The sequence below is a fragment of the Apis laboriosa genome, unplaced genomic scaffold, assembly GCF_014066325.1.
Source record: "Apis laboriosa isolate Shangri-la unplaced genomic scaffold, ASM1406632v1 scaffold204_cov149, whole genome shotgun sequence".
Classification (NCBI taxonomy): domain Eukaryota; kingdom Metazoa; phylum Arthropoda; class Insecta; order Hymenoptera; family Apidae; genus Apis; species Apis laboriosa.
Window position 1 is genome coordinate 1,555,952 of NW_025222299.1, and position 26,588 is coordinate 1,582,539.

A 26,588-nucleotide genomic window follows, 5' to 3' on the forward strand; every position below is an offset into this window, starting at 1 on the left:
CGAAACCGTATCGAGTTTATTTTGAAACGAAATGGGAGGAGGATAAGAGGCACGATTCGCTCAATTTGGAGCGCGGGATCGATCTATACGTTGGACCGCAAAGTTCAAGGGATCGAATGGAGGACTCGACGTTCGACGCGCACCTTATTAAGCCAGAATTCCCAATCGACTTTCTTCCACAGTGTCGCGTGACGTCATTCGAGGCTTTATTAAGAAACACTGTCTCCCACGGGACTCGATCGCTCCCTATATTGGCTGCCCTTAAAACGTGATCCGTGGAGCCTTTGATTGCCTATAAATAATCCCTTTTAACGCTTTAGCTTCGCGATCAATCCAGATTTATTATATTCGTCGTGGAACGTTGTTGAAAAAAAAAAAAAAAAAAATGGCAAAATTCAAATTTCGTATTTCCTCTTTGTCGAAAAAAAAAAAAAAAGGAAAATTGGAAAATGTTGCAAAATTTTTCCAATTTTTCGGAGACGAAAGAAAATAAAATTTGGGAATATTCCTTTGGGTCTTGGTTTGGGTCGAGGATTTATTGAAAAATGCCAATTTAAATTTAAATTTAAATTTTCAGAGATGAAGAAAAATAAGTAAATAGAATTATAAACGATTCTTTAGATCTTTTGACTTGAGATTTATTTTCGTCGTAGTTTAAAAAATGGCAAAATTCAAATTTCATACCTCTTTTTTTTCTTTTCTTTTAATCGAATACGTTTGGAAAATAACAAAATTTCGAATTTTCACGGATCAGAGATAGAATAATAAATAGATTTATACTTTATACTTTAGATTTATTTTCACTATAGCTCGAAAATTCGTTGTCGAAAAATGGCCAAATAATAAATTTCCTCGATTTTCTTCATCGAACGTTGTTGAAAAATGGCGGAATCCAAATCGCGCGTTCCCTTCATCGTTGAAAAATGGAACCACCATTTCGAATTTCGTATTTTCTCAAATCGGGCACGGTTGGAAAACGACAAAACATATTACATAAATTCCACGCGTTTTCTAAAATTGTTAGAAAATATCGCGTGAAAAAAAAAAAAATAAAATAAAATAAAATAAAATAACGCAAAAGAAAAATTATGAGAGTAATGTTTACTATATACCACAGTTTTAGAAAAAAAAGAAAACAAGAGAAATCGCATTTATTCACACGCATTTCTCCGCGATCGTTTTATTTTATTTTATTTTATTTTATTTTCGGGGAGGGGAACCTCCCCTGGTGAAAAGAGAGGTTTTTGAGGTCAGAGCAATTTGATGGGACGTGTCGTCGAGCGGCGAAAAATCAACGTCCCGCGAAAAATGACCTCCATCGGGGTGAATTGAAATTTGGCCAAATAAAGGTTGGCGGTTTCCGGCTGATCGTCGACGAATCACGCGGCAGAAACACCTCGTTCCGCGATTAAAAAATCTTCGTTCGTTGGCGCGCATATGACCAATAAATCTCTTTCGTTCTCGAATCACTTCGTTTTCTCCTCTTTTAACTTGCTACAGTGAAATGATCGTTTTCCTTATTCGTATTATTGACGAAATTTGAAAAAAAAAAATAAATTGGAATTCTTTCAGAAATGTATATCGATACGATTGATAGTTAGATTTATGTAGATAACGGATGTAGAAATAAAAAGTATTTTGATTAGCAGCTCTTTTTGAACGTATTAAAATTTTCTCTGAAAATAATAAATTTGGATCACAAATAGATCTTTCTTGCTAATTAAAATCGAGCAATTACAAATTGTATAAATACTCTGTTACGCGATCAAAATACTTTTTCATTCTTTTTTAATAAAAACGATCCATAGATAGTTCTTTGAAGAAGAAGAAGAAGAAAATCGATCATTTCAAACCAGTTTAAAGAAATCCTACTCGTTCGATATTTCGTCGAATTACCAAAGAATTTAATTAATTGAATTTCTTCAAAAATTCTTCTTTCGAAATAAATAGCTCCGATTATTTCGATCTTTGATCTAGATTCCCCTCCCGCAAAAGGAAATTCGAAATTCGAATTGAAATCATCTTCATTTTTCTCTCCCAAGAGACAAGAGAAGAAACAATAGAAACGATCGGAACGAAAGCGTGACTCTGTATCGATGTTGGCTCGATGACAACCCAAGTTTCGCCCGGGAAATTAATTTATAGTCGCTGATGAATTTCTATTACGCCGTTACTGGCCTGATTTCATGGTAGAAATTCGATTTGCCACGCGGTATCGACGCACACCTGCCTATATATATATATATATATATATATATACACACTTGTCTGCTCTATCGAGAAGGAAATTGGGATTTTCGAATCGCTCTCTGGAGGGAGGGAAGGGTGGATTTTGAGTTACATAATGTTCCGAACTACGCGGCGGTAATTGCGCGAGAAATTATCTCGTTAAATGTGAAATTTAAATTGGTATAGTTTGGGGGTTTAAATTTAAATTATTTGAAATTTAACGACCGAGGGGATGTTCAGGATGTGTCAAAGTTTCTTTTACGCATCTTCGTTCCTCTTAAATCATTCGTAGATTTTACGGATCTAACCTAATCTAAGAGCAGAAAGACATCATGTTTATCACCAGAAAACTCGAACTCGACTCACAAAACTCAACCAGGAAACGGAAAATGATAATCAGAGATACGATCTTTCACAAAAGTTCCTCCTTTCCTCCATCGTCTTTTATCATATTACCATCGAACGTGATCAAGCAACATGAGACAAACATATTCCATTCTCGCCCTCTCCTATCCCTGCCAAATCGAAATCAAAATCGAAAACGATTCAATCCGAAACAACTCCGTCAAGCAAGGAAGAACTGGCGCAATGCAACGACGAATCGTGGAGAGGAATGGAACAGCGACGAACGAGAAAGTGGGTGCCCCTCCCCCCTCGTTACGAGGCCTAAGCACGCGTATCGGTCTGCGTGCACGCCTATCGATAATCGCATAATAAGCCGGGAGCTGCTCGCCGCTTAATGAGTGCTCTAATGAACAACCGGGTATACGTATGCCCTATGTCGGCGATCAATTAATAGATCCACTAACCGTTATCGCGAATTCACCCCACGAAATCCGGATATTCGTCTTTGTGCAATAGTGATCCCGTCCATCCATCCCCGGATTCTGGATTCTTTTGGAGATATCTTTGCTGGATGTGAGGATATGATAGAATGTTTGAGGATAATGGAGGAGGAGATAATGCAAGCCGATTTTCGAGATTCGTATTTTCTTTAATTTCTTTTCTTTTCCTTTCTTTTTTTTTTGGAATTTTGTTGGACGTGCGGTTAGTCAGTAGATTGAAATTAAAATTATCTGTAATGTATTCGTGTGTACGTATATTTTATTATTGGACTTTACAATAGGATTTTGATTTGCTGGATGTGAGGATATGATAGAATTTTTGAAGATAATGGAGGAGGAGATAATGCAAGTCGATTTTCGAGATTCGTATTTTCTTTAATTTCTTTTCTTTTCCTTTCTTTTTTTTTTTTTTTTTNGTAGATTGACATTAATATTATGATGACATTATGCTGGATGTGAGGATATGATAGAATGTTTGAGGATAATGGAGGAAGAGATAATGGAAGTCGATTTTCGAGATTCGTATTTTCTTTAATTTCTTTTCTTTTCCTTTTTTTTTTTTTTTTTGGAATTTTGTTGGACGTGCGGTTAGTCAGTAGATTGACATTAATATTATCTGTAATGTATTCGTGTGTACGTATATTTTATTGTTGGACTTTACAATAGGATTTTGATTTGCTGGATGTGAGGATATGATAGAATGTTTGAGGATAATGGAGGAGGAGATAATGCAAGTCGATTTTCGAGATTCGTATTTTCTTTAATTTCTTTTCTTTTCCTTTCTTTTTTTTTGGAATTTTGTTGGACGTGCAGTTAGTCAGTAGATTGAAATTAAAATTATCTGTAATGTGTATGTATATTTTATTGTTGGACTTTACAATAGGATTTTGATTTGAAGTATCTTAAAGTTTTGGATTGTTTTTTCTTTTTTTCCAATATTGTGTATTTGTCGATAATGGGGTAATGGATTTTAAGAGTAATAGACGAGAGATGTTTTTATCTATTAATTCGAAGCGAGATAAATCGAAACAAGTTTGCAAGTCTCGCTCTATTTCCCTGTATTCGCATCGTAATGTTGAAATCTCGAAAGGAAAGAAAAGAAAAGAAAAGAAAATTCGCAGTAAAAGTCGTGAGAAACGTTGAGAATCGCCGCAATAAAACCTGGACAACTAACAATCCACAACTTCGTTATTCCACGTCGTGAATCATCGAATATCGTCTCCCCTCCAACTTTTCTTTCTTTCTTTCCTTTTTTTTTTTTTCTTTCACGAGTTTAAACTTGGAAAGTGCGTCGTAAAAGCTACCGAAAGTACGAACTTAACTACTACTACCATTACCACTACCACCACTTTGAACAATCTTATGTAAACGATAGTTTTAAACTTAATTGCAAGATTCAAGACCAAGACGAGAAAGGTTCGAGCCGTGGAAGAGAAAAGAGCCCGGGAATAATCTCCTCTATGGAGGAGATCACGTTTCAACAAAGATTACAAGAAATTAATTAGACAATCCCATCCAACTGATTATATAAATAATAGTTGGCGAAAAATAAGAGAAAGCAAACAAGTTGAAGAATAATAGATAATTCCTTCGTTCGGAAGAATCACTTTTTCGATCTTAACCGAGCCGACTTTAATAATAACGAATATACATGGAAAAAGTAATTCCATTTTTTCACGCGAGTGTCGCTAGTTGAATGTGTTTATCCAGCCAACTTCATTCCAAACTGTTATTATTATATATCTCGAGAATTGGAATTTCACCTTTTCATTTAAGAAAAATTCGTTTGATTCTCGACGATAACAAAGATACCAGACGAACATTTTACTTTTTCTTTCATTATCCAAAAAAAAAAAAAATAGGAATATCTATTCCTAGGCAAGAAAAAAGACTTGTGCCAATTCTATGAAGAATGTACTTAACGTTGCGTACACCGTTTCCCGAGAAAATTTGCGCGTATTAATTTTCTCGCAATTTCATTCGAGGATGATCGTTGCAAATCGAAGAGCAGTGGAAACAGGCGTTGCATTTAAACAGTGTGGCCACCTGCACTTATGCACTTACTTACTTACTTACTTACTTACTTACTTACTTACTTACTTACGTGGAACTCGCTAATCCGCAATCCGAGAATACGACAAGGCGTCTCGTCTTTCGTAAGCACCGGTTCGTTCTCCTCGCCGCGTGGGAAACTCGCGCGCACTCGCACCCACGCGCGCGAATACACACGACCTCTCCTCTTCTCGCCTCTTTTCCACCTCGAAAAAGGGAAAAAAGGATACCGCGGCCTCAACTTTTTCCTCCCCCTCCTCCCTGAATTTTCGAAAAAAGATCGGACGATCAGGATTGAAAGATCGAAGTGAAAATTGGGCGGGGATTGGAGAATGGATTGGGTGGAATCGATATCGATTAAAATTGAACGCGGTTAGAGGAGGGGGGGCGCGTTTAATTCAACACCTCAGACGCGATATTAGCGATTAATAGGGGTATTAATTACCGATATTAATTAACGCGATCAAAACGCCGCCGCGAGAGCTTTATTCGCGTTGATTATATTATAAAATCTGTCGCGAAAACGGACGACGGACTCGTTAACGACGCAAGCGCGTACAATTATAATCACACCCTAAAATATGAAACGACCCTTTCAACCCGTCTTTTCCAAAAACTTTCGATGGATCGGCTGATGGATCGAGCAGAGATGGGAACATAATGGCAGCGCGTGGGCGGGGAGAAAGGGCGGGAAAATGTTTTTTCCGCGCGTAAGAACGTTTTCTAGGTCGAAAACGAAGCGTCTGCCCACCGATCCAGCTCGCCTCTTTTCCTCTCCTTCGATTTTTCGCGAGTGTCTTCGATCTTCGCGCGTGGGTGGCGATCAATGACGTGATGCAACTTGGAGAGTTGACGCAATGACACGTGTTGGAGAGTCTTAGGGGGAGGAGGGGAAGGAAAAATGGTTCGCGCTTGAAGGAGAGAGATGGAGGAAAACTGGCGGAATTGACGATATACGATTTTCCTTCCCAGTTTTTGTAATTAATTATTTTTTAACCCCAAGATACGTTTGCCTTTAATGGACTTTTGGGAATTCGAAAGATGATTAGTAGATTGCAAATGTTTAAGCATTGATGAAAAATTTATAAAAGTGTGTTTCTATTTACAAGCCTCCATTTCTTTAATCTTGTTTACACAAATTTTATTTCGCATTAAACATCCGCGATCGGATGTTTAAAGTTTCGAAAAATTTGTATTACAACGCTTGCATATTCTTTATGATTAAAATATTCAAAGTTCCTTAAATTTAAAAATAACTTCAAAGAACCTCGCGTTGTAGAGATCTCTTTTTTTTCGACCAGAATAATTCGAGGAAAATTTCAAAATTAACCGATCGAAATTTAAACGAACTCCAACTGGAGATTAGAAAACGCTCGAAAAATCGAGAAACAACGAATACGAAAATCCTTCGTGACTAATCGAAGACACGATCGAGAGACGTCTCTCTCTCTCTCTCTCTCTCTCTCTCTCTCTCTGCCTCGTTCCCATCGAATCGAGATCCGTGAACATCCGTGAGGCTTCGAAAGCGTTAAAGCGTCTCTCTCTCCCTCGAGCGTGGAAGAGAAACGACCGAATTAAGGCCGGGAAAGAGTCAAAGCCGAGTGTTTGACTCGAAGCCTTCGAGTTAAATCGGTCGGAGGGTGTTTGCGTGGGCGTGCGATACACAGATTTCCTTGTTCCAATTACAATAATATCTTGCCCAGCCGTGAGAGATTCTCGACACATAGGATGGAAAATGAAATTGTTCCTCGTCCAAACTCATCGAACAAGGATTTATTTATGAAGGAGGAGGAGGAGACTGTTTCCTTGCTCGTTTTCAAGTTGAATTAATATTCAAAAATCAAAAATTATCTGAAGAACGAACAGATGGAAAAAGATTAGTGAGAGATATATGATTAAGATTAATTTGAAGATAATTTACAAAATTAAATCGTCAAAATCTCTATCGCAACACGTATATATATATATCGATTTTTCCCCTCTGGAATATATGAGGATACATTACACAAGAATTGATGATATACGATATCTTTTCGATAACGGATGTAGAATAGTTGTTGAAGAACCCGCATATGGAAGTTTCATTGCGTCCGCCCCTATCATCGATGTCCACTAACAAAAAACTCTGTATTTGTTTTCTCGTTTATTGTTTAAGAACTGTATTGCGAGCATGTCGAGATGAGGTACACCTTGTGCGGGTAGGGAAACTGCGAAGAAAAACTCGTAGGCGACACCTCGAGTGATCTCTATATCTCCGATCAACAAGATCGATTTGTGAACAGAACCCTTACAACTGTATCGAAATCGAGTTTCTGGTTCGCTCGGAAAAATCGAGAAAGGAAAATCATTAAATCATTTGGTATGGAAATATTATTCGACATGAAATCCTGGCTAATTTCGGTCAGAGTTAATCCTCGAAACCGCGAGTCGAGAAAAACTCGGGAACCACGATGATCCACCCTCCTCCATTATCATCACGGGCTTCCATCATCCCCCCCTCCCCCCGCCGAAAATCGATCCATCCATCGATCGTTCCCCCGAACAGGAAGTTATATTATCGCGCAACAGTGTAAACGGACTCGAGCAAACCAGAGAGACCATCGAGCAACGTGCAGAGGATGATGGGTGGGGTGGTATCGTAATGGCACAGCTATCGAGCTATCAATAGCGGTGCGGTGCGCGCATTAATAATCCATGATTGGCATCGAGCGACTGGAGGCCGCGTTACCGGCAGCCATGCTGTATTCATGGGGAGAGCAAGGGTCCGCGCAGGGCGCCACCGCCACGGGGGTGGTTACAGCCGCGGGTGAAAGCGAGCTAATCGAGCGGGTTCCTTAATTAGGAATTAGACGGCGGTTTGCGACTGGAATCGCGATCCCCCCTCGCTGGAGACCGCCAAGGTCGGCTTTGACGGGGGTTGCTTGTCGTCGGTCACCGATCACGTCGGGGCAATTGGAGAGAAAGGGTGGATTGGAGGAGGGGGATGGATTTGGATTTGGATTTGGATTTGGGGGGTAAAGTTGGGATGTTGAGGGATGTGTTTTTGAGTTTTTTAGATACGTAGTAGGTTTTGGAGAAAGAGAGAGATGTTAGTCGGGTTGTTTTCTTCTGGAAGAAATTTTGAAATACGATTTGTGCTTCGATGAGAGGGTTAATGAAATATTGAAATGAAATATCGGATGAAGGTCTCGAAAATTTTATCGTGCACTCGAGAGCATAATAAACACGGTTAAATTGGTTGCAGACCGTTTCACTAGCTAGGTGAAATCACTAATTCATATTTGTCTTTCGCAAACGGCCATCTTGGCCGATATGTATTCATCCAATCAAGGCTTGCCCTTAATCAGAAATTAGGCAGCGTCTTCGCGGGGAGGCATCGCCTCCCTGGCGGGACATCGAATTTTCGATTTATGCAGATTAGACAGGAGTTTCCGAGCCGTTTCTCCGATATTAATCCATCTATTAAACGCTTTTGTCGTCGATCGATTCGCTCGAATGATCGAAGCGAATAATTCAAGCGAAACAAAATTCCATTTTTCCGAAAGAATCATTCCCGACTCGAGAACCCAATTAATCTCATCCCTTTCCTCCTCCTCATCTTTCCAAATAAAAAAAAAAAAGAAGAAAAAACTTTTCTTTTTCAATCGAATCGGGTATAAATAATTCCATCTCTAAATCTTTTCACCTGTCCAAATATCGAGGCGAATCGAGGCAAACTCTAACTCTAATCGATTCACGCCGATTTCTCCCTCCGATTCGATCGAGGGATTCGATAGCACGGAGCCACTGTATTAACCGGTAATCTCGTTACCGTATCGTCTACGAGACCGTGTGGTTAGTCGGGCTCTTTAATTAGAAATTAGACAGTCGCTTTCACCCAAGTTGGTCTCTCGTTGCGCCAAGTTTCCTTCGCCCCCTTCGATTCGGGGAAGGGAACACGCCCCCTGAATTTTCCATGTAGATGGAATTAGAATCGATCCACACCGGCAAATGGAATTAATGAAGAAAGGCTTTACGATATTCTTTCCACTCGCTTTCCACTCGATCGAAGAAATTTTATTACCAAATAACTTGGATGAATCTTCCTTCGTTAATTAAATTAATCAGATTTGAATAATATTGTTGGGTTGGACGCCTCCATGAGACATTCATGTTCGAAATTTTTTAATTCACAAAAAAATATGCATTATCCTTTCCCTAAGGAAAGGAAGGAATAACAACGGAGAGGGACGGACACGAAATCCGTGAGAGAAACACAAGAGGAGGGGGAAGAAAGAATTCTCGGCCGAGGAAAAAGCGTGATCCGCGCGCGAATCGATCAGGCTTGGGTCGAGCGTGAAACAGGTGGCCCCCCTCCCCTTCCCCCCGGCCATCCCAGGATTTGGATGGATCCGTCGAGTTGTTGGTAGCGGTAAATCGAGCCATCGTGGCTTGTCAGGTTCGCAACGGTGCATGCACCGTTGGATCGTGTAAGCGGCATAATCCTCGAGAAGACGACGAGCTTCTCGATAACCCGACGATGCTTGCTTGCCTCGTGGGGAAACGAAAGACGAAAGGAGAACGAAGGGAGAAGGTTATAATTGGCTGGAACAATTTCTCGAGAGGAATTAAATAGAAATAGTTGGATATGAGGAGGAGGGGAAAAAAAAAGAGAGAGAGAGAGAAGCAGATTGGCTTGGATTTTTTCGAAGATGGAGATCGAAGAAGGAAGAAATATTATAAGAATAAGAGAAAATCGTCAATTCGCGACGATGATTTTTCTGCAACGCGAGGTCTCTCTGGATTAAAACTTGGAAGAATAAAAGTGGAATCGAAGGAGGAAGAAGCGAGTTGACGAGGGGGGATTAAGAAGTCGTCCTCTGGGATGGGTAATAACGAGAAGCAGCGGTATTTGTAAAAAAAAAAAAAAAAAAAAAGGAAAAAGGAAAAGTAAGAGAGAGAAGAAGGTGTGAAGAAGAAGAGGAAGAGAAAGAACGATTGATCGCGACTGCCTTCGCCCAGATTAACTTTCGTAACTCGTTCGTTAAGCGATCTCGTCTCGCTTAAAGAGGCATCGATTATCGCTGTTGCGTTGATCGATCGATCGATCGATCATTCGGCCGCTCTCGATGGCGCCCCCATCGACTCCTATTCCATCTATCGATCGGTGAATTTTGTTGAACAGTTGAATCTGCGTTTGGATTGGAACAGTTTCTACCGTTACGTGATCGATGCGAAGCGAGTAACTTTTCTTTTTAGATTATTTTATTAGACGAGATTCTATTTATTCGTCATCGAAATCTCCTCTCTCTCTCTCTCTCTCTCTCTACGGAGAAAAACGAAATATCGAGAATTCATTCCTTTTACGCGCGAAAGAAAGTAAAAATTATCGAAAGTTGTTTTCAAGAATTATTTTTCGTTAATGGATATTGCGCGTCGAGAGTGAAAGTTACTCCTCCTCCCCCACGCTGAAAGACTCTAGCAAAGACTCTCTCAAATTATATTTGCATTTTGCAAAATATATATATATATAAATAAAAAAAATAAAACCTTTCCTTCATCCTTAATGGCGCGAAATTCGAGAAGAGAGGGAAGGAAATATCCTTGGAGCCAATTTCTCTGGAAAGAAAAAAAGAAGAAGAAGAAAAGGAAGGGAATATTCTTCGAGGATATTCTCGTTTCTATATCGATCCCAAGCGGAATTTCTCGAAACATCTCGTGGAGACGTTCGAGGCGACACGTTCGTGACCTCCGCGGTTTCGTAACACGCTCGTAACGAAAAGTGACGCGCGCACAGCCGAGAACAAAACGGTGCTCCACGTAACCAGCGAGAGAGCAATCTGCACGTAACCGACCGGCCGCTTACGTAAGATGGTTGGCCGGGCCCGCCGAGAGGAAGTCTCCTCCACCGGAAGGGATTTCGAACGGACGTGACGGAGATTCGAAGAGGGCCATTGCTACCATTTTCGATCCCCTCCTTGTTCGGGAGCCCGATTTCTTTGAGCTCGCCGACTGTCATTCGATTGGACGATAATTGGAAAACGGAATCGTGCGAGTTCGATCGAGGATGGAATTTTCTTAGATTTAAGGAAATTCCGTGTTAATTCTGATTCTGAATATTTGTTTGAACGATTGCGTGAAGAAGCAGGATTCGATTTGAGAGAATATTCTAATGACCAAGAATGAAAAGTTGTACTTGACTTTTGTCAAACAAGTAATTCAAAATCGACACGGAGAGAATACGAAGATATCCATCCTTTCTTTAAATTTAACAATATTACAATATTATATATTATATAAATTTTTGAAAATGATTAACTTTACACCGTCATGGAAAAATATATTGAATGTTTCCTTCAACTCTCCCAACTTTCCAGTATTTTAATCCTCGAATTCCTCGCGAATTAAAAATTTTCTCGTCAATTACACCCTTTGAAACCTAATATATTCTATTTCTTTTTACAGTCGACAATATTTTATTCGAATCGAGATTGCAAACAAAAAGAAAAAGAGAAGGTGGGCGGAGCCGAGGATTTCGCCTTGAAATTAAGCTTCTTCTTCCTCCTCGTCGTGGAAACGTGACGGAGCACGACGTTATTGATCTTCCGCCGTTCGTAACGCGAGAGAACCGGAGCCTCGAGATTTATTGGGTTACCTACGCGGTCTACACGTGTCCCCCCCTCATCGTAAGTTTCGGCTTAATTTCGTTTTCTGAAAGGAGTCGAGACCTTCCTGTCCGGCGACGGCCATCGGGAATCGGAGCACTTTGAACGGCCACTCCTTTTCGCAGTAAATTTCAACGAAAGCGAACGGTGATCCGATCGATCTTGAAACTCGTTCAACGTGTTTTTTTTAACCCTAATTGTTTCAGAGATCGAAGATTTAGAGGCTAATGAACACCGTGGGGTTAGGTAAGGGTTGTTTGCTCGCCACTTGCTCGATTGTTTGCTTACACATTAGTTTGGATATTATAATTTCTGCTTGCTTCTGAGATTTAGAGGGTAATAATGATAATTGTTTGAGAAAATAACGTTTAATCTGGGGATAAATACTTTCTATTTGAAATTTATCCTCCACTTCTCACACTTAACTATCCTTAATCAATATCCAATCTAAAACTACTTGTCAAATCTATATCTCTATATCTCCACCCTATACAATATTCCTCCAATTCCAATCCCCTTTCCTCTTCTGTTCTCACAATTAATATCGCTCTCTCCCTCTCTCTCTCTCTTTCCCTGGGAATATACACCACTGGGACAATAGAGACAGACTTCCGTCTGAATAACATATATATATAAAAGAAAGTGGAAAACGTCGGTTCAAGACGATCGACCGATCAGGATCGACGAGGATCTCTCGATCACGATACCTATTCCTCCTCCTCCTCCTGCTCCTCCTACGCTTTAATTGGTGGCTGCCACGGTGGTGGTGGGCCCGATTAAAAGTTTCCGCGTCGCTTCGAACGAGCGTTGCGTGCGCTCAGCTTCCGCCGATGCTTGAAAAATGGACGAGGAACGGGTTAAGTGGTCGAAGAAGAAGATCCTCCGTGGACAAGTCGGATGGATCGTCGACTTCGCGTGATCGCCATCCAACGATTCTTTGTATCCTTTTCTCGTATTTTTTTTTCTTTTTTTTTTTTTTTTTTTTTTCTGATCGTTCGTGCTCGATGGTGGACAAAGGAGGATGCATGGAGAGGAGAACAGATGTTCGAGAGAAACGTCATGTATATATATATATATATATATATATATTCAGTGGTTGGACGTCGAAGATTTAGATTTTGCAATTTCTTTTGCAAAATTTTGGATTAATGAAATGTCTCGAGACGTGAATTGTTTTAGAAAAATTTGTTTTAAAAATTTGTTCTTAAAGTGTATATGTAACTGTAGAAAATTAAAAATTTGACGTTCTTTTTTTCCATATAATCGTCGAGCAAGGGGAAAACATACATTTCGAGAATTCGAGGGGGGAGATGAGAGAAAGAGGGAATAAAAAACGTGGATTTTTTTATCTTCTTGGAACAACGCTGTTAAAATCGCGATATTTCCACGTAAAATTCTTTATACCTCTCGCAAGAAGTTGGTCTCGTGGTTGGAATTTATTCCCATAGAGGAGGCCAAGTACAAAGTCCCGGAAACACGAGTCAACGAGTAAAAGAATCAGCGTTTTCGGACTTCTCCGAAAAGACAAACCTGTTTTTAACTTTGTGTTCTCGTCAAGTATATACATATATATATATATAGAAAAGGATACATTTCTTGGAAGAAGTCCAGATGAGGTGGTTGAAGGATGTCCAGGGCCGAGAGAACCTGGAAAAAAAAGAAAGAAAAGATCGAAATTATGGGCGAATTCGAAAGAGGAATTTGCAAAAACTGTGATCATAATGGAACGTGTAATTTAAAAGTCACGCGTCTTGTTCACTCGTGCATCATCCCCATAACGAATCCATTTATTTTTATCTCTCTCAGATCATTTTATCATAGAGATATTTGATCGAAGTATAATATCATATTTTAAAATCTTTCCTTATTTAAAAAATTGCCGAATATATATATAAGGTAATAAACTCGAAAATACGAAATTTTTTAAACAACAGTCGGTTTCTTCCGTATCGACATTTTTCTTAAAATTAATGGAATTCGAAAACACGAACGAGACATCGGCACGTTCCTCCAGTGGCCGCACGATAATGCGTTTATCTGGCTCGTAAAACAAAATGTATTTTCCGCAGATAACCACGAAGTAGATAAGTGAGTTATGGAAAATCGGCAAACTTGGAGGAGGTGGGGGAAGGGCGCGAGATCGATTTTAAGGAGGGGAGAAGTTGGCTGTTCTTCCGCGTCGAGTTCGAACATCTTGAATATTTTTTTTTTTTAATAAAATAAGAAGTTGAGCGAGAAGTTATGCTTGAAAATCGAGCACGATTGGAACGTGAAATTTATATCCCGATTAAAAGTTGTATACTGTTGCGGATTATTAATAAATCGCGTGAGAAGAAGTGTATTGTACATTATTGTAATAATTAGAAGTTGGATAATTGGAAGAGGGAAGAATTTTAATTTTCCTTTATTTCTAAAGTTCAAACGATATTTGCATAAAATTTGCATGGGGAAAATTTCGAGCACAAATTTCCCCGAAAAGAGAAATAACAAAAGTATATATCTCGTAGATATAATTTAAAAAGTGATAACCCGTTCAAGTTTATGTTTAAGTCTATGTTTCCAATGCATAAAATTTGTAGAACAAAGTTTTACGCGAAAGTTTTTCTTTCTCGAACTGGAATGGGAATAAAACTGTCGAAGGAAATACGAAGAACAAAAACATAAAAGGATATAACGGGGGATAATTTAACACGAGTGAGCGTGTTTTTCAACGATGTTAATATTCACGATATCGTTCTCGAGAAGTTGTGAGAGAATTAAATGTGAGAACGCGTTCACAATTATAAAGCGTCGTTATTTTGCGAAACAAATGTAATAAACTTACGTTTTCGTGTTTGAAGAAGCAGAGCATCTTCAACTCCCTGAAGACTCGTTTGCTGCTCACGAGGCTCTGAAAGACATTCGGCAGTTTTTTCAAGGCCACTCTTCTACCATCCCTCGGATCTGTCACTGCCCTGTAAATTACAAAGGAAATCGGCGTTATCGATAAGAATCTGTAGAGGGAAAGAGAAAGAGAGAGATCCTTCTCGAATTTATTCCTTCATTTCTTTCGATTTCTTCGATCTTTCTTTCCTTTGAAAAACGCGTGTTGCTTTACAAGATCGTTATAAGATCGTTCGTTAATTCGACAACACTTTTACTTTTTTTTTTTTTTTTTTTTTAATTCGTTTTGGAGAAATTCGAATGTCAGAATGTAGAGCGCGTATTGAATATTTCGTATGGAAAAAGAGATTCATCAAAAAAAAAAAAAAAAAAAAAATGAAATCTTGACTCAATTTATTTATGAAAGTTGAAAATAATCGGGAGTCGAAATTATATTCACCGATTCTTCTTTCGTAATTCCTAGTTCAACGACTATAAATTTCAAATTTATGATGTTTTTAAAGAAAGTGCGTTGAGATAACACACTTTTCCTTCGCCCGTACGTAAGATGTTTACCTTGTTTGAACGTGCGTATACTTTCAATTTTAATTCGTTGCTAGAAGCGGATTCAAAGGATTTTCGAAAATCTCGGGCTTGATTTACATAGATTGCATACGATTTCGCGCATAAATATGTTTCCTCGAGAGCGGAGTCAACCGCCATTTAAATCGTTAAGTTTTTTCTAAAAAAACTCTTTAAAAACTCTTCCTCTGATGAACTTGATGGATCCATTGCCAATGGATCTATCAAAAAAGAGAAAAAAAAGAATCGATCGTTCATCGTCGTTTATTTATCGAGAATAAATNTTAAGTTTTTTCTAAAAAAAACTCTTTAAAAACTCTTCCTTTGATGAACTTGGATCCATTGCCAATGGATCTATCAAAAAAGAGAAAAAAAAGAATCGATCGTTCATCGTCGTTTATTTATCGAGAATAAATCCTAATCTCCGTTCTCGATTCAGTATTTAATTTTATCTTCTATTTGCTTTGAATAGACACGGTTAACGTGCGGAATACAGTCGAGCGGCAACGTCAATCCAAATCAAACATCGATTAAATCGTATTAAATCGAGGCGAAAAATAATCACTCGTGATATACCATCGATGCCATTTAAAAGTTTCTCGTAATTCTTTACGAGATACGGAAATATTTCCAAAAATATTCGTTCGTCACATTGACGAATAAAAATCTGAAAGAAATAACTTTTTTCACAAAGTACCTTTTCTGAAGAAATTATTCTTTTCACACTTAAAAAATTATATCTTCGCTCTTTTCACTTCCCAATTTAATCACGAATTCCAAGGAACCGCAACTTATATTATTCAAAATTCCAAATTCAAAACGTGATTACGAAAAATAAATAAATAATAATAATAATAAAAAACGCTACAATGAACCAATATTAATCTTCCCATTAATCTCATCGACCTCGTTAAAAGCAAAAACAAAAGGAAAACCATAGAGAGCCGGTTTGGAAAAACAAAAAAAAAAAAAATCGTCCGTCGAGCGGCAGAAGCGAAATCCCAAAAGAATCGCAGATGGCCGGGATAGAGGAGAGAATATCGTGCACGCGACGATAAATTTCGACGTTGTCCGTCGATCCGCGGACACGAATACAGGGGAGGGAGTGGAAGGGGGTGGGAAGGGTTAATAACAGAGGCCACGATCGATTCGTAATCCGCGAGCGGCAGACGACGAGGTCGCAGCGGGGCCCGGGACCGTGGAATAATTATTGTGCCTGCAATTAGTTCGTTTACGGTGGCTCGATTTCATTGTCAGCCGGCCGGCCACCGCAAACCGACGATTCCAATCCCTCGTTTTCATTCGACGGTCAATCTCGTCCGCCCTGTCCGAGCCAAAACCCTTGCGCGTCGTGATAAACCGATTTTTTCTTTTTCCACCGTTCATTCTTGCTCCCTGTTAAAATCGGAGCAGGAATTTCGACGAACGTGTCTCTCTCTTTCTGGAGGGGTTAAGGAAAGGAAACGTATACTCGTTTTTTTGGAAATCATTGAATTTGAGGATAAATGAAATAAATAATATTTTTTTTTTTTTTGAGGGGAAAGATTGGTTTCGAAATTACTCGAATCTGAGCGTAAATATTAAATGGAGATACTGGAGATTTTTTAAATGAAAACACAACTAGAAGAATATTTAAATTTTCGGCGTACAAAAATTCAAAGAGAAGGAGGCGCGTGGTCCACTCCCCACGGCAACGGTAAATTATCAACCCTATCTGGACATTACGCACCCTAGGAGCATATTTTCCACGAGAGGACTCGAGATTCTCTCTATCTCTCGGTTTGAAACAAATCCTCCAGCAGAGGCAGAGTCAACAGAAAGGTTTATCGGGAGGGCGAAGGAGAGGAGGAAAAACGTGGAAGAGGTCGTAACTTTGGCAGAAAATTGCGACTGCCCTGTTAAATTGCGCGTCCTTTATTCGCTTTATTTCCTCCGAGCCGTTTCCTCCTCTCTCCTTCTCGTCTGATTTCCCTCCCTCTCCCCTTTTTTTTTTTTTTTTTTTTTTTATTCTCGTCGCATGCAGGAATTTACGCGCGCCACCATCGCTTGATAACAATGTTGGGGTTACACGTCGCGGAGGGGATACACCTCGCGTCACGTGGGCCGGATGCGAGGAGAAGAGGAAACCTGTTCGAGCGATTCACACGCACCGGGCCGACAACACCATTGATTCAAAGCGAATTCACCTCGATTAAATTACCACCGGCCCCGATCCTAATTACCGTCCGATCGAATTAACCGGATGGAAAGAAGAGGGAGGATGGAGGGGGAGGTAGGAGGGGGAGTTGTTGTCTTTACTTGTTGCTTCGAGAAGCCTCGAAGTTTTCTTCTACTCCTCGCTCGAGAAAAAATGATCATTTGAATATTAAATTACGCGTTTTTCACGTTATGAAGTAAGGATACTAGAGTGAGATTAGATTTTATTACGTATAGATAATCGGTATACGGTGATTGGAGAAAGTTTAATCCAAGGATTCTTCTTCACTCGAGCTCGATTAATTTTTAAATTTTTGGATCGAAAAGTTTCGAACTTTGTTGCCAATCTTTTCTTTCTTTCTTTTTTTTTTTTTTTTTTCCTTTTTTTCGAATCGAAGAAAGATACGGGGAGGGGAATGGGGATGGATTCGGAAACTTTTCGATCGAATTTGGGGGCCGTTGATTATCTTATCGGAGAGGAGTCGAAGGAGCGGAGATTAAGTTCGATTCACAGAAGCGAGTCACGAACGAGGAAAGGTGCGATGACCTTCGAAAAGGGTCATCGCACTCGGTCTGTCTGCCGAGCATAACGGAAGTGAGGCCACTGATTTCGAGTAGAACGACCCTCGCGTCGCGGATTCGCCTCGACTAATTCGACTAATTCGACGTCGTAAAAATTTTCATTAGATTCCGATTTTTTTCTTTTCTCCTTCCCCCTCAAAATTACGTATTATTAATCCCTATCTCGTAATACATAATTATTTAAGTAGTAGTATCAAAAATTGGATCGACAAGCAATTGAAAATGTATTACTCTTCGAAATGTCTCTACGGAGATCTATTAATAATAATTTCTAAAGTTAGGATAGATAGGAATATTCGAGAATCCATAGTTGTGCACAAGAAACACATCTAATTAATGCGATTAATTGTTATCGAATTACGTAAAAGTAAAATTTGCGAAAAGGCTTTGTACCAAGAAAATATTAAAAATAATCGTTCGATCGAAGCCTCCTTACGAAATATCTCGAAATATCCCCCAATTATCCCCCTCCACCCAACAATTACACTCGAGACATCCATTATCCCTCGCCGATGAAACACACGATTGCCGCGCGAGTCCATTCACACACAGTGAACGTCATTCATCCCCGAATAGAACAAACCTACCCTCCCCTCTCTCCCCCCGTCATTGGAAATTCCGATAGAGAAAAGGACCTTCGAGCGGNAAAAAAAAAAAAAAAAAACGCTATTCTATTTCCATCCAAAAACAAATCCGATCCTTTCATCCCCGTCGCGCGCGCGAATGTACACTTATTTATAAATTCAGAACGAGTGGAGCATTTTAAAAATAACCGAACCGGACCGAATCGACAAACAGACTAGCTGCTTACAGCACCCTCCGCACGTAACAAATACGAATTTGAAAACTGAATCTGCTCTCCTGCTCCTCCTCCCCCTCCCTCCCTCGGTTTATTTATAGCGGATCGTTTAGCCGGCCGTTTAACCGCGAACAATGCCCATTTTCTGCGGCGGACGCGAACGCGCGCTTTTTGCGCCGCTTGTTTACCGCTCGCCCCATTCAAAGTGGAATATCCCATCGAGAGAGAGAGAGAGAGAGAGAGAGAGAGAGAGAGAGAGAGAGAGAGAGAGAGAGAGAGAGAGAGAGTCCCGTTGCTGCAATCCCCGCACGGAAATGTAAAATTAAATCGCGTTCGAATCGAAGAAGAATCCTCTCCTTGTCTTGGATTCGAATCCTCATCTTGGGAGGAGGGATACGAACGCGAGGAATCTTTTTGAGGTGGATCCTCCCTCGGGTTCGGTTCTTTCGCGAGGTGGTCGAGGATGGTGTTGGAGAGAGGGGAAGGGTGAAGAGGAGAGGGTTGTTGGTTTAATTTGTATTTTAATCTTAATTGGAAACTTGAAAACGAAGGGGTCGGATGTAAATTAATATTCTTGGTCTTTTTTTTTTTGGAAAAAATGGAAATCTTGGAAACAGTTGTTGGGTATTGGTTCCTTTGAAGTTGGGGAGGAAGAAGAATTTGTTTCTTTGATTTAAATTTGATCGGTGGAATGGTTTGTGACTAATGTTGAGTTTTTTTTGGAAAATGAAAGATTCTTTGATTCTTCTGTTTTGAAGTTTAAGGATATCGAGAGAAGAAAAAGATTCTATTACTTCTATTGCTTGGTGATCCATTCAAAAATATTTCGTATGTTTTTATCGATAATGTGATTGATATCCGAGAGCCAAAGATATATTTATCTGAAAACTTTACGAATTCCAAGAGAAAATATTCACGCTGTACTGAGGATTGTCTAAGTTTATTAATACACAATGTTCAATTATCACCTCTCGGCAAATATAGAAGAGCAAAATGAAACTTCGGATCGTTAAACTTCAGAAAATAGATTAAATCTGCTACATTACGATCGGGAATAATCGTAAACGTGTCGGAAATACAGTTTAGCGCCATATTTAAGGCGCAAGAAACCCGCGATACCCGTCGGCTCTCCCGGCTTTTTACGAGTCCGACCAGCGGCTTAAGGCTAAATCATTCGAGCCTCGAAGAAAATTATCGGGCGCCATTTCGTGTTTCGGATCGGTCGGTATAGCAGGTCGCTGAACTATTTAATAGCTCGTCAAGATTTTCGACCCGGCAAAATCGCGCTCCTTTCGGCACCTTTCACCTACACAACCGAGAACGTACCGGAATGAAACGAACGCAACAAGAAGAAAAAAAAACGCGACGACGACGACGACGATGACGATGAAAGAAGCCGTTTTCGTCGTGAAATGAAAATTAGTATTATTTTCAACGTTGCAAAAAAGGTATTACGGATAAAATATGGATGAAACTTCGCTCGATAACGTTTCAACGCGGCCATGCTTTGGCTGCTATCTTTTGCTCGTTACGCTTCGTTTTTTCTAACTTCCGTTAACGACGATGTTCAAAAGTCTGATATATCCGGTTTTTCTTTCTCCTTCGTGCAAGATTTTTGTAGAATTATACAACTTCGTATCCGAGGGTACGTTCCTTGGATAATCAATTCCTTGGATTCTTCAATGTTTCAATCGCGTTATTCACTTTTTCTTCATTTCCTTTTATCGAGAAATCGAAATATTAATTGAACACGAATGGATAGTAAGTTACGTTTTAACATAAAGAAATTATCTTTTTAATAATCCCCAGCTAAAAAGTCCATAATAGTTAAAAAAACGATCGAAAATACTTAACAGGGTTAATTTTCGACTAAAAATTCGACACATCGAGTTTCGCAATTTATTAACAGAAATTGCATTAGTGCGCGATATTAGCATCGATGCGAGAAAAGTAGCATGATTCGTAATCGCTATTCGTTTCGATTTACCCGATATTTAGTTAAACAATAGTAGCTGGTATTAATTGGACAGTGCGAGGAGGATCGATAACAAAATAGAGGGAAGGGGTTGGTTCCATTAGCGGGGCAGTTCAGTTTAATCAGCGTTTAATTAAATGTTACGCCACGACGACGACGACGACGACGGTAAGGACGATGATGATGTCAGAATCGTGATGAATTCGAAACGAGAATAGAAAAAAAAAAAAAAAAAAAAGAAAAAAGAAAAAAGAGGGAAGGAACGGTGGATGAGATGAAATAAGGGTGGAAGGTAAACCGAGAGAGGGGTAAGGCTTTGTCGGGGCGCGCATTGTCCGATTTAATTACGGATTAATTACGAGTAGATATATTCCACGCGATAGAATGACTCTAAATTCTGTAAACGAAAATCGATCGTGCGATAACGCAAAACACAGGGATGAAAACGATTTCGCGCTTACGACGTTCGCTGGCGCCCGGGGGTTGACCGACGAACGTTATTAAAACCCCCTTTGGTGCCGTTCACCGTTCGATGAATCGCCTCGAGCGATAACGATGCTGCCCTCCCTAATCAGGGAGGAAAGGACGACGCGTGAATGATTAAAAAAATGTTAATGATAGACGGGAGTTTTGTCAATTTAATTCGCCAAATTCGATAAATTTTTGGATAGAAATAATTTTCGAAGTGGGCGTATCGTTTTCAAATAAGCGTTTTCAACCCCTAATTTTCAAGATCGTTCGAATTTTTTCCCTTCTGAATCAACATCAAGCGAGTTAGAACGAAACTGTAACAACAAATTAGATATTCCAACAAAACTTCGATTTTATTGGAGAACGTAAACAACTTCCGGAATTTTCACTGGAGATATCCATTTAACTAAAAACCTATTCCCCAAGAAATAATCGGTCGAGTCACTTGCGCAAAAACCGGGTTGAACAATAAAATAAAGTAATTAAACCACGTCCAGTTCGATTCAATTAACTCTAAAATATATATATATATATATAAAATTCCGGCCGCAATTACCGCGAGGAAGGCTGTAACAAAATAACAAAGTAACAAAGGCAGGAATTACTACCCCTCGACGAAATAGAAATAGAGATGCTACGATTCGTAAATGTTATCGCGCCCACTTTCCATTTAATTACCGTTCCAATTAAACATTGGGCCGCCGATAAAGGTTTTCCAGAACTTCGATCCCGGACAAAGAAGAATCAACAACTGAACAGCGGGAGGGTGGGGGTGGAAGCAACCGCCGCTATAATGAAAATAAGGGTGGGAGGGAACGGGCGTTAATCGCGACTTAATCGTTTGTTCAAAATCGATCGATGATTATTAATTCGCGACTTACGATTTTATCTACGATTTTGTCGCCGTGTATACCAATCTCGTGAATAAATGAGATTGGTATTGTTGGTCCGTTGGTTTCGCTTTAATTAATCATCGAATTCGAAAACGAACGAAATTTCGCGAGGGTCACGATTGACGATCCGTGAATTTTTGAACGAATTTTGGTAATGATGGACTATAAATGTGATCGAGGGAATGATAAGTGAAAAATCGGGGATAATTTGGAATTTGTAGTAGAGAGGAATTTTTTAGCTTAACTATTGTTTCACTTATTGAGAAATTTGAAAAATTAGAAAAGATTCTTAACTAAATAGAATATGCGAAGGAATAGATTTAAGTCACTTCTCGTATTGTTTTTAATATAATTCTCATTTTAAAACGAAAAGAAAGGAAGAAAAAGTCGTAACTCTCAAAGTAATCTAAAGAAAAACCGCTGAAAGATAAATCCTTAATTAATCCCTCAAGCGCTTATATATATATATATATATATATATGAAATCAAATTCGTTCCAAAATGGAAATACCGCGCACGTGTGAAAATTTTACTTTAATCTAACTGAACTAAAAATAAAAATCCGTTTCCCTCTTGAAATATCGCAATATATATATATATATATATATATCTTCAAATTTGCAGACTTTCAATCTAGTAATAAAACAATGAATGAAAACTTAATACGATTAGTAACAATATTTTTACCTAAAAGATTCAGAACGCATCTTCATTCTTCTTGAAAAAAAAAAAAAAATAAAAATTACACGGCTCGACGAACGATCGATTCAGACGCGAAAGATTCTATCCGTTCAAGTTTCTATCCGAGTTCGAGGGAGTTTTACGCGTTTTCGAAGAACACGAAAAGTTGGATAGCACGAGGAGCATTTTTTATTCCAATAAAACGAGTCCCTCGACCTGCGAGCCCGCGCGTATGTGTGTGTGTGTGTGCGTGTTATCGCGGAGGAACGGGAGGGAAAACATTATCGTCTCTGCCACGTGGACGAGCATTGTGTGTATCTCTCTCGTCTAGACACGCGTAAATTTCGAACGGGCCGATGAATTGTTAACGCCGCGAACCGAGGGCGGGCTACACCGCCCGCCGCCACGCTACAATTCGCTGCCAAGGTTTCGAACGGTTGAAGAACGGGATGGAAATTAGCGTATAATTAGAATTTTGTTGAACCGAGACTTGGCCCATTATATCCGATTTTATTTCTTTCCACTTTGTTAAATTATTCACAAAGATCGTGGATAAGATGATGGAAGTTTAATTTAGTTGGATCGAGTTTTAGAGTAGAAGTTTATTATTTGTCGAATTTGTCGTAAATAGAAAACATCGCAGCGAGATTAATTTCCTTTTTTCTTTTTCGAAATATACAAAAAGTTGTATAGAGAGAGCGAAGACGAGGGTTAATTGTATAATTCGATTTCTTTTTATTCTCTCCTCGTAACGACGTTTCAAAAAAATAATGCAATAATTTAATTAGAATCGAAGGTGAATTAATTGAAATTGAATCCTTAATTGAAATAGCGATGCAAGTAAGATTGCGTCTATGAAGATAGAAAATGAATTCGTGTAAAGTAAAATTTATTAAAAGAAATATATTATTTATTTGAATTTTGCGAAGAGCTGTAAGCTATCCTCGAATGTAATTCGGAAAGTGGTCTTCGACTCATTAAAAATCCGACTCATTAGCATTTAATAACAATACAAGAGAGGAATATTTATTAAAGGTGAATCTTCTTTTTTCTTTTTTTCTTTTTTTTTTATTATTCAGTTTCGTTATCTCTGATACATCTGTAATTATTTATTTCCTGTTAATTAACGCGAATACGCTTGTAAAAGGCTTGTAATTGTTGAAACCTGGAAAGAGTGGCGCGTGTTGCGAGCAAGAATGGCGGAAGGTGGGGAAAAAGTTATCGATCTCTCGCACGCATGCCAGTCACTGTCTACACGCGACCGGGTCCCTGACCAGGCGTTGCAAAACAACCTCCATAATGTTAAAATAAAACGCAACCAAATTAAATAATTGATTAAGCGACACAAAATTCGAAAATAATAACAAAAAAAAAAAAAAACAAAAAAAATTAGAAATAAATTGCTCGAATATCAATTAAAAAAAATTTCATCGAAAAGAGTGAAAAAATTCCTTCAATTTCAAAAATAATGCGCGCATAACACTTTTTCTTTTTTAACATTATTAAACATTTTTGCTAAATACAATTCACCTTCGTACTTCTCGTTTGCTTTTAAAAAAGATACACCCATTTTTACTGACCGATCATTGTCTTGTTTCAGGTGAAATGAGTTCGTTTCAAAAAGAGAAGAATATCTAAAATCTAAAATTCATTTCCCAACACAATAACTGTATTACAAATTGTTATAAATTCCATTTTCTCCGCTTCGAGAAGAAGAGAGACCTCGAAAAATATTGCAATGAGGAGAGAGAGAAAAAGAGAAAGAAAAATATCAACGTAGGCAGCATTGGTAGATTTGAAGAAGAAAAGGTTTAAGGGTTAAGTATTACATTTACAGAACTTTGTCGCAGCGAGGGAATTGGCAAGTACATCGAGATGAATTGGCGCACGAGCGAAAAGCTGGCGATGACCTTGAGGTGCACCAGTGACCTTGGGGCCGACGATACGGCTTCCGCATTGCCGCGAAATGGTGGGGGGGCCCGTCGCAGGGGTTTCGACCCGTGCGACGTCTGGCCAATCCCGACTCGCGAGCCACCCCTCTCGAATCGAACTCAAATTAGAGGACAAACAGGAGTACAAACAGGATCAAGAGGTATTCCCTTTAACATTTTCAACGTTTTTTTTTTAAAATTTAACCTTAGAGTGAACAACATCTTTTCTTTCTTTAAATTTTCCTCCCCTTTCCAACCCTTTGTTACTTTACTCAGCTTCGATCCTCCTTTAAAGGAGGATTTCTTTCTTCCCGTCTCTCCGTCTCTTTTCATTCCATCACACTTGTGATTCCAGAATATGAATATTATCGTATCAGGAAAATTTCTTTCGAAGAAAAGGCGTGCGGTCAGCGCGTCGTACGACAAAAATACGGGGAAAGAGGGCAGAGCAGAAACAGCGAGTGGTAATAAAATTACGTATTTTTTTTTTTCTCTCGAAGATGCGTGCATAGATAAGAGTGGTTTTCGAGAGAAAAATAGGGATACACCGTTGCCCGGAGGGGGGGGAGGGGGGATGATGATAGGAAGATTAGAATGCTGGGAACAAGAAAGCTGGTGGATCCGTGTTCGCGTTAGGCGTGTTTCTTGCTTGCTCGAAGCTGGTGAAACGGTTCTACGGGATGCGCCGCTGATCTGTTATCTTGCAATCAGTGGTGCCCTGTTTAGAGAATCGGTGTTCTGCGGTCGGTTTTTCCATCGTTCCCCGCGCTCAGATTCTCAATAGTTCCACGTAATCGTGATCGTGAATAGAATTATTCTTGTTTGAAAAATATTCCAATTGGAGGGTCTTTCTTTCTTTGATTCGTATTCGATCGAATTTTCCTCGTTCGTTCGTTATCATAAAGTTATTGGAAACTTTAATTTTGGGGTGACGAAAGTATTGGGTTACTTTTCGAAATTTTTTCGAATTATAAAATGTTACAAAATATGGAGGACACGGAGTCATTTTTTTAGTTGAAATTGCATTCCAAAATTTGTTTTGTGGAACATCCTTCGTGGAGAATTGATTTTAGAAAAGTTAGTATACAAACGAACATTTTTACATTTTTCTGATTAATAAAGTGACACGTTCTCGTATCATCCTAAGAATTAAAAATTGCAATTAAATGGTATTTAAAATTTGATTAAAATTCTTGCGAAATAAAGATTCGTATACGATAAAATAAAGAGACACTCGTAGCGTCTGTCACGGTGATTCTTCAGGAATTCACTTTTCAAACCGCTCTTTCCGCTCGCGAATAAAACCTGACTCGTAAGATCTCGCTAAATATTGCCCACCAGGCGAGCAAGAAAATTCTTACTTTCTCCATGAAGCCATTCCACGTACCTTGAAACAAATTAGACTGGTTCATCAACCTTTTTTGCTCGAGAATCGACATTGTTCGATTCTCAATTCCTATACGCGGATTCAATTATCCACCAGCATATGTAACGGCAATTTTTCCATTCTTCCACTTCTTTTTCGAAGTTTTGTATCCATCTTATTCAATCATAATTCGTTGCTTATATTTTATAATACGCAATATATTTTATAATATTTTAAAATAACTTCGAGTTGTATCTTCCGCGATATAGACGTTCGAAATTCGATTACGTAAAATTCTATTGTGTTTACGCGTGTTAAACAAAATTCAATGGATGATTTTAATCAACCACGCAACTTTACGATTCTTTTGATTCGTTATACGAATAACGCTTGTATCCATGATAAAGTAAATAAATTTGGAATTGGAACAACGATAACGCTTATTTTTCAGCACGAAAATAAAAAATGCGCAATTCTGTT

The 26,588-nt window shown here is 39.0% G+C and overlaps 1 protein-coding gene across 1 annotated transcript in view; it reads right to left on the reverse strand.

The window, feature by feature from the left end:
- The window catches only part of LOC122712691 (serine/threonine-protein kinase NLK2), a 197,352-nt gene that overhangs the window by 66,348 nt on the left and 104,416 nt on the right, over positions 1-26,588 (reverse strand). Inside the window, 2 exon segments of the mRNA XM_043932498.1 lie at positions 13,362-13,417; positions 14,595-14,724. Of these exon segments, the coding sequence (XP_043788433.1) occupies positions 13,362-13,417; positions 14,595-14,724 (186 nt within the window).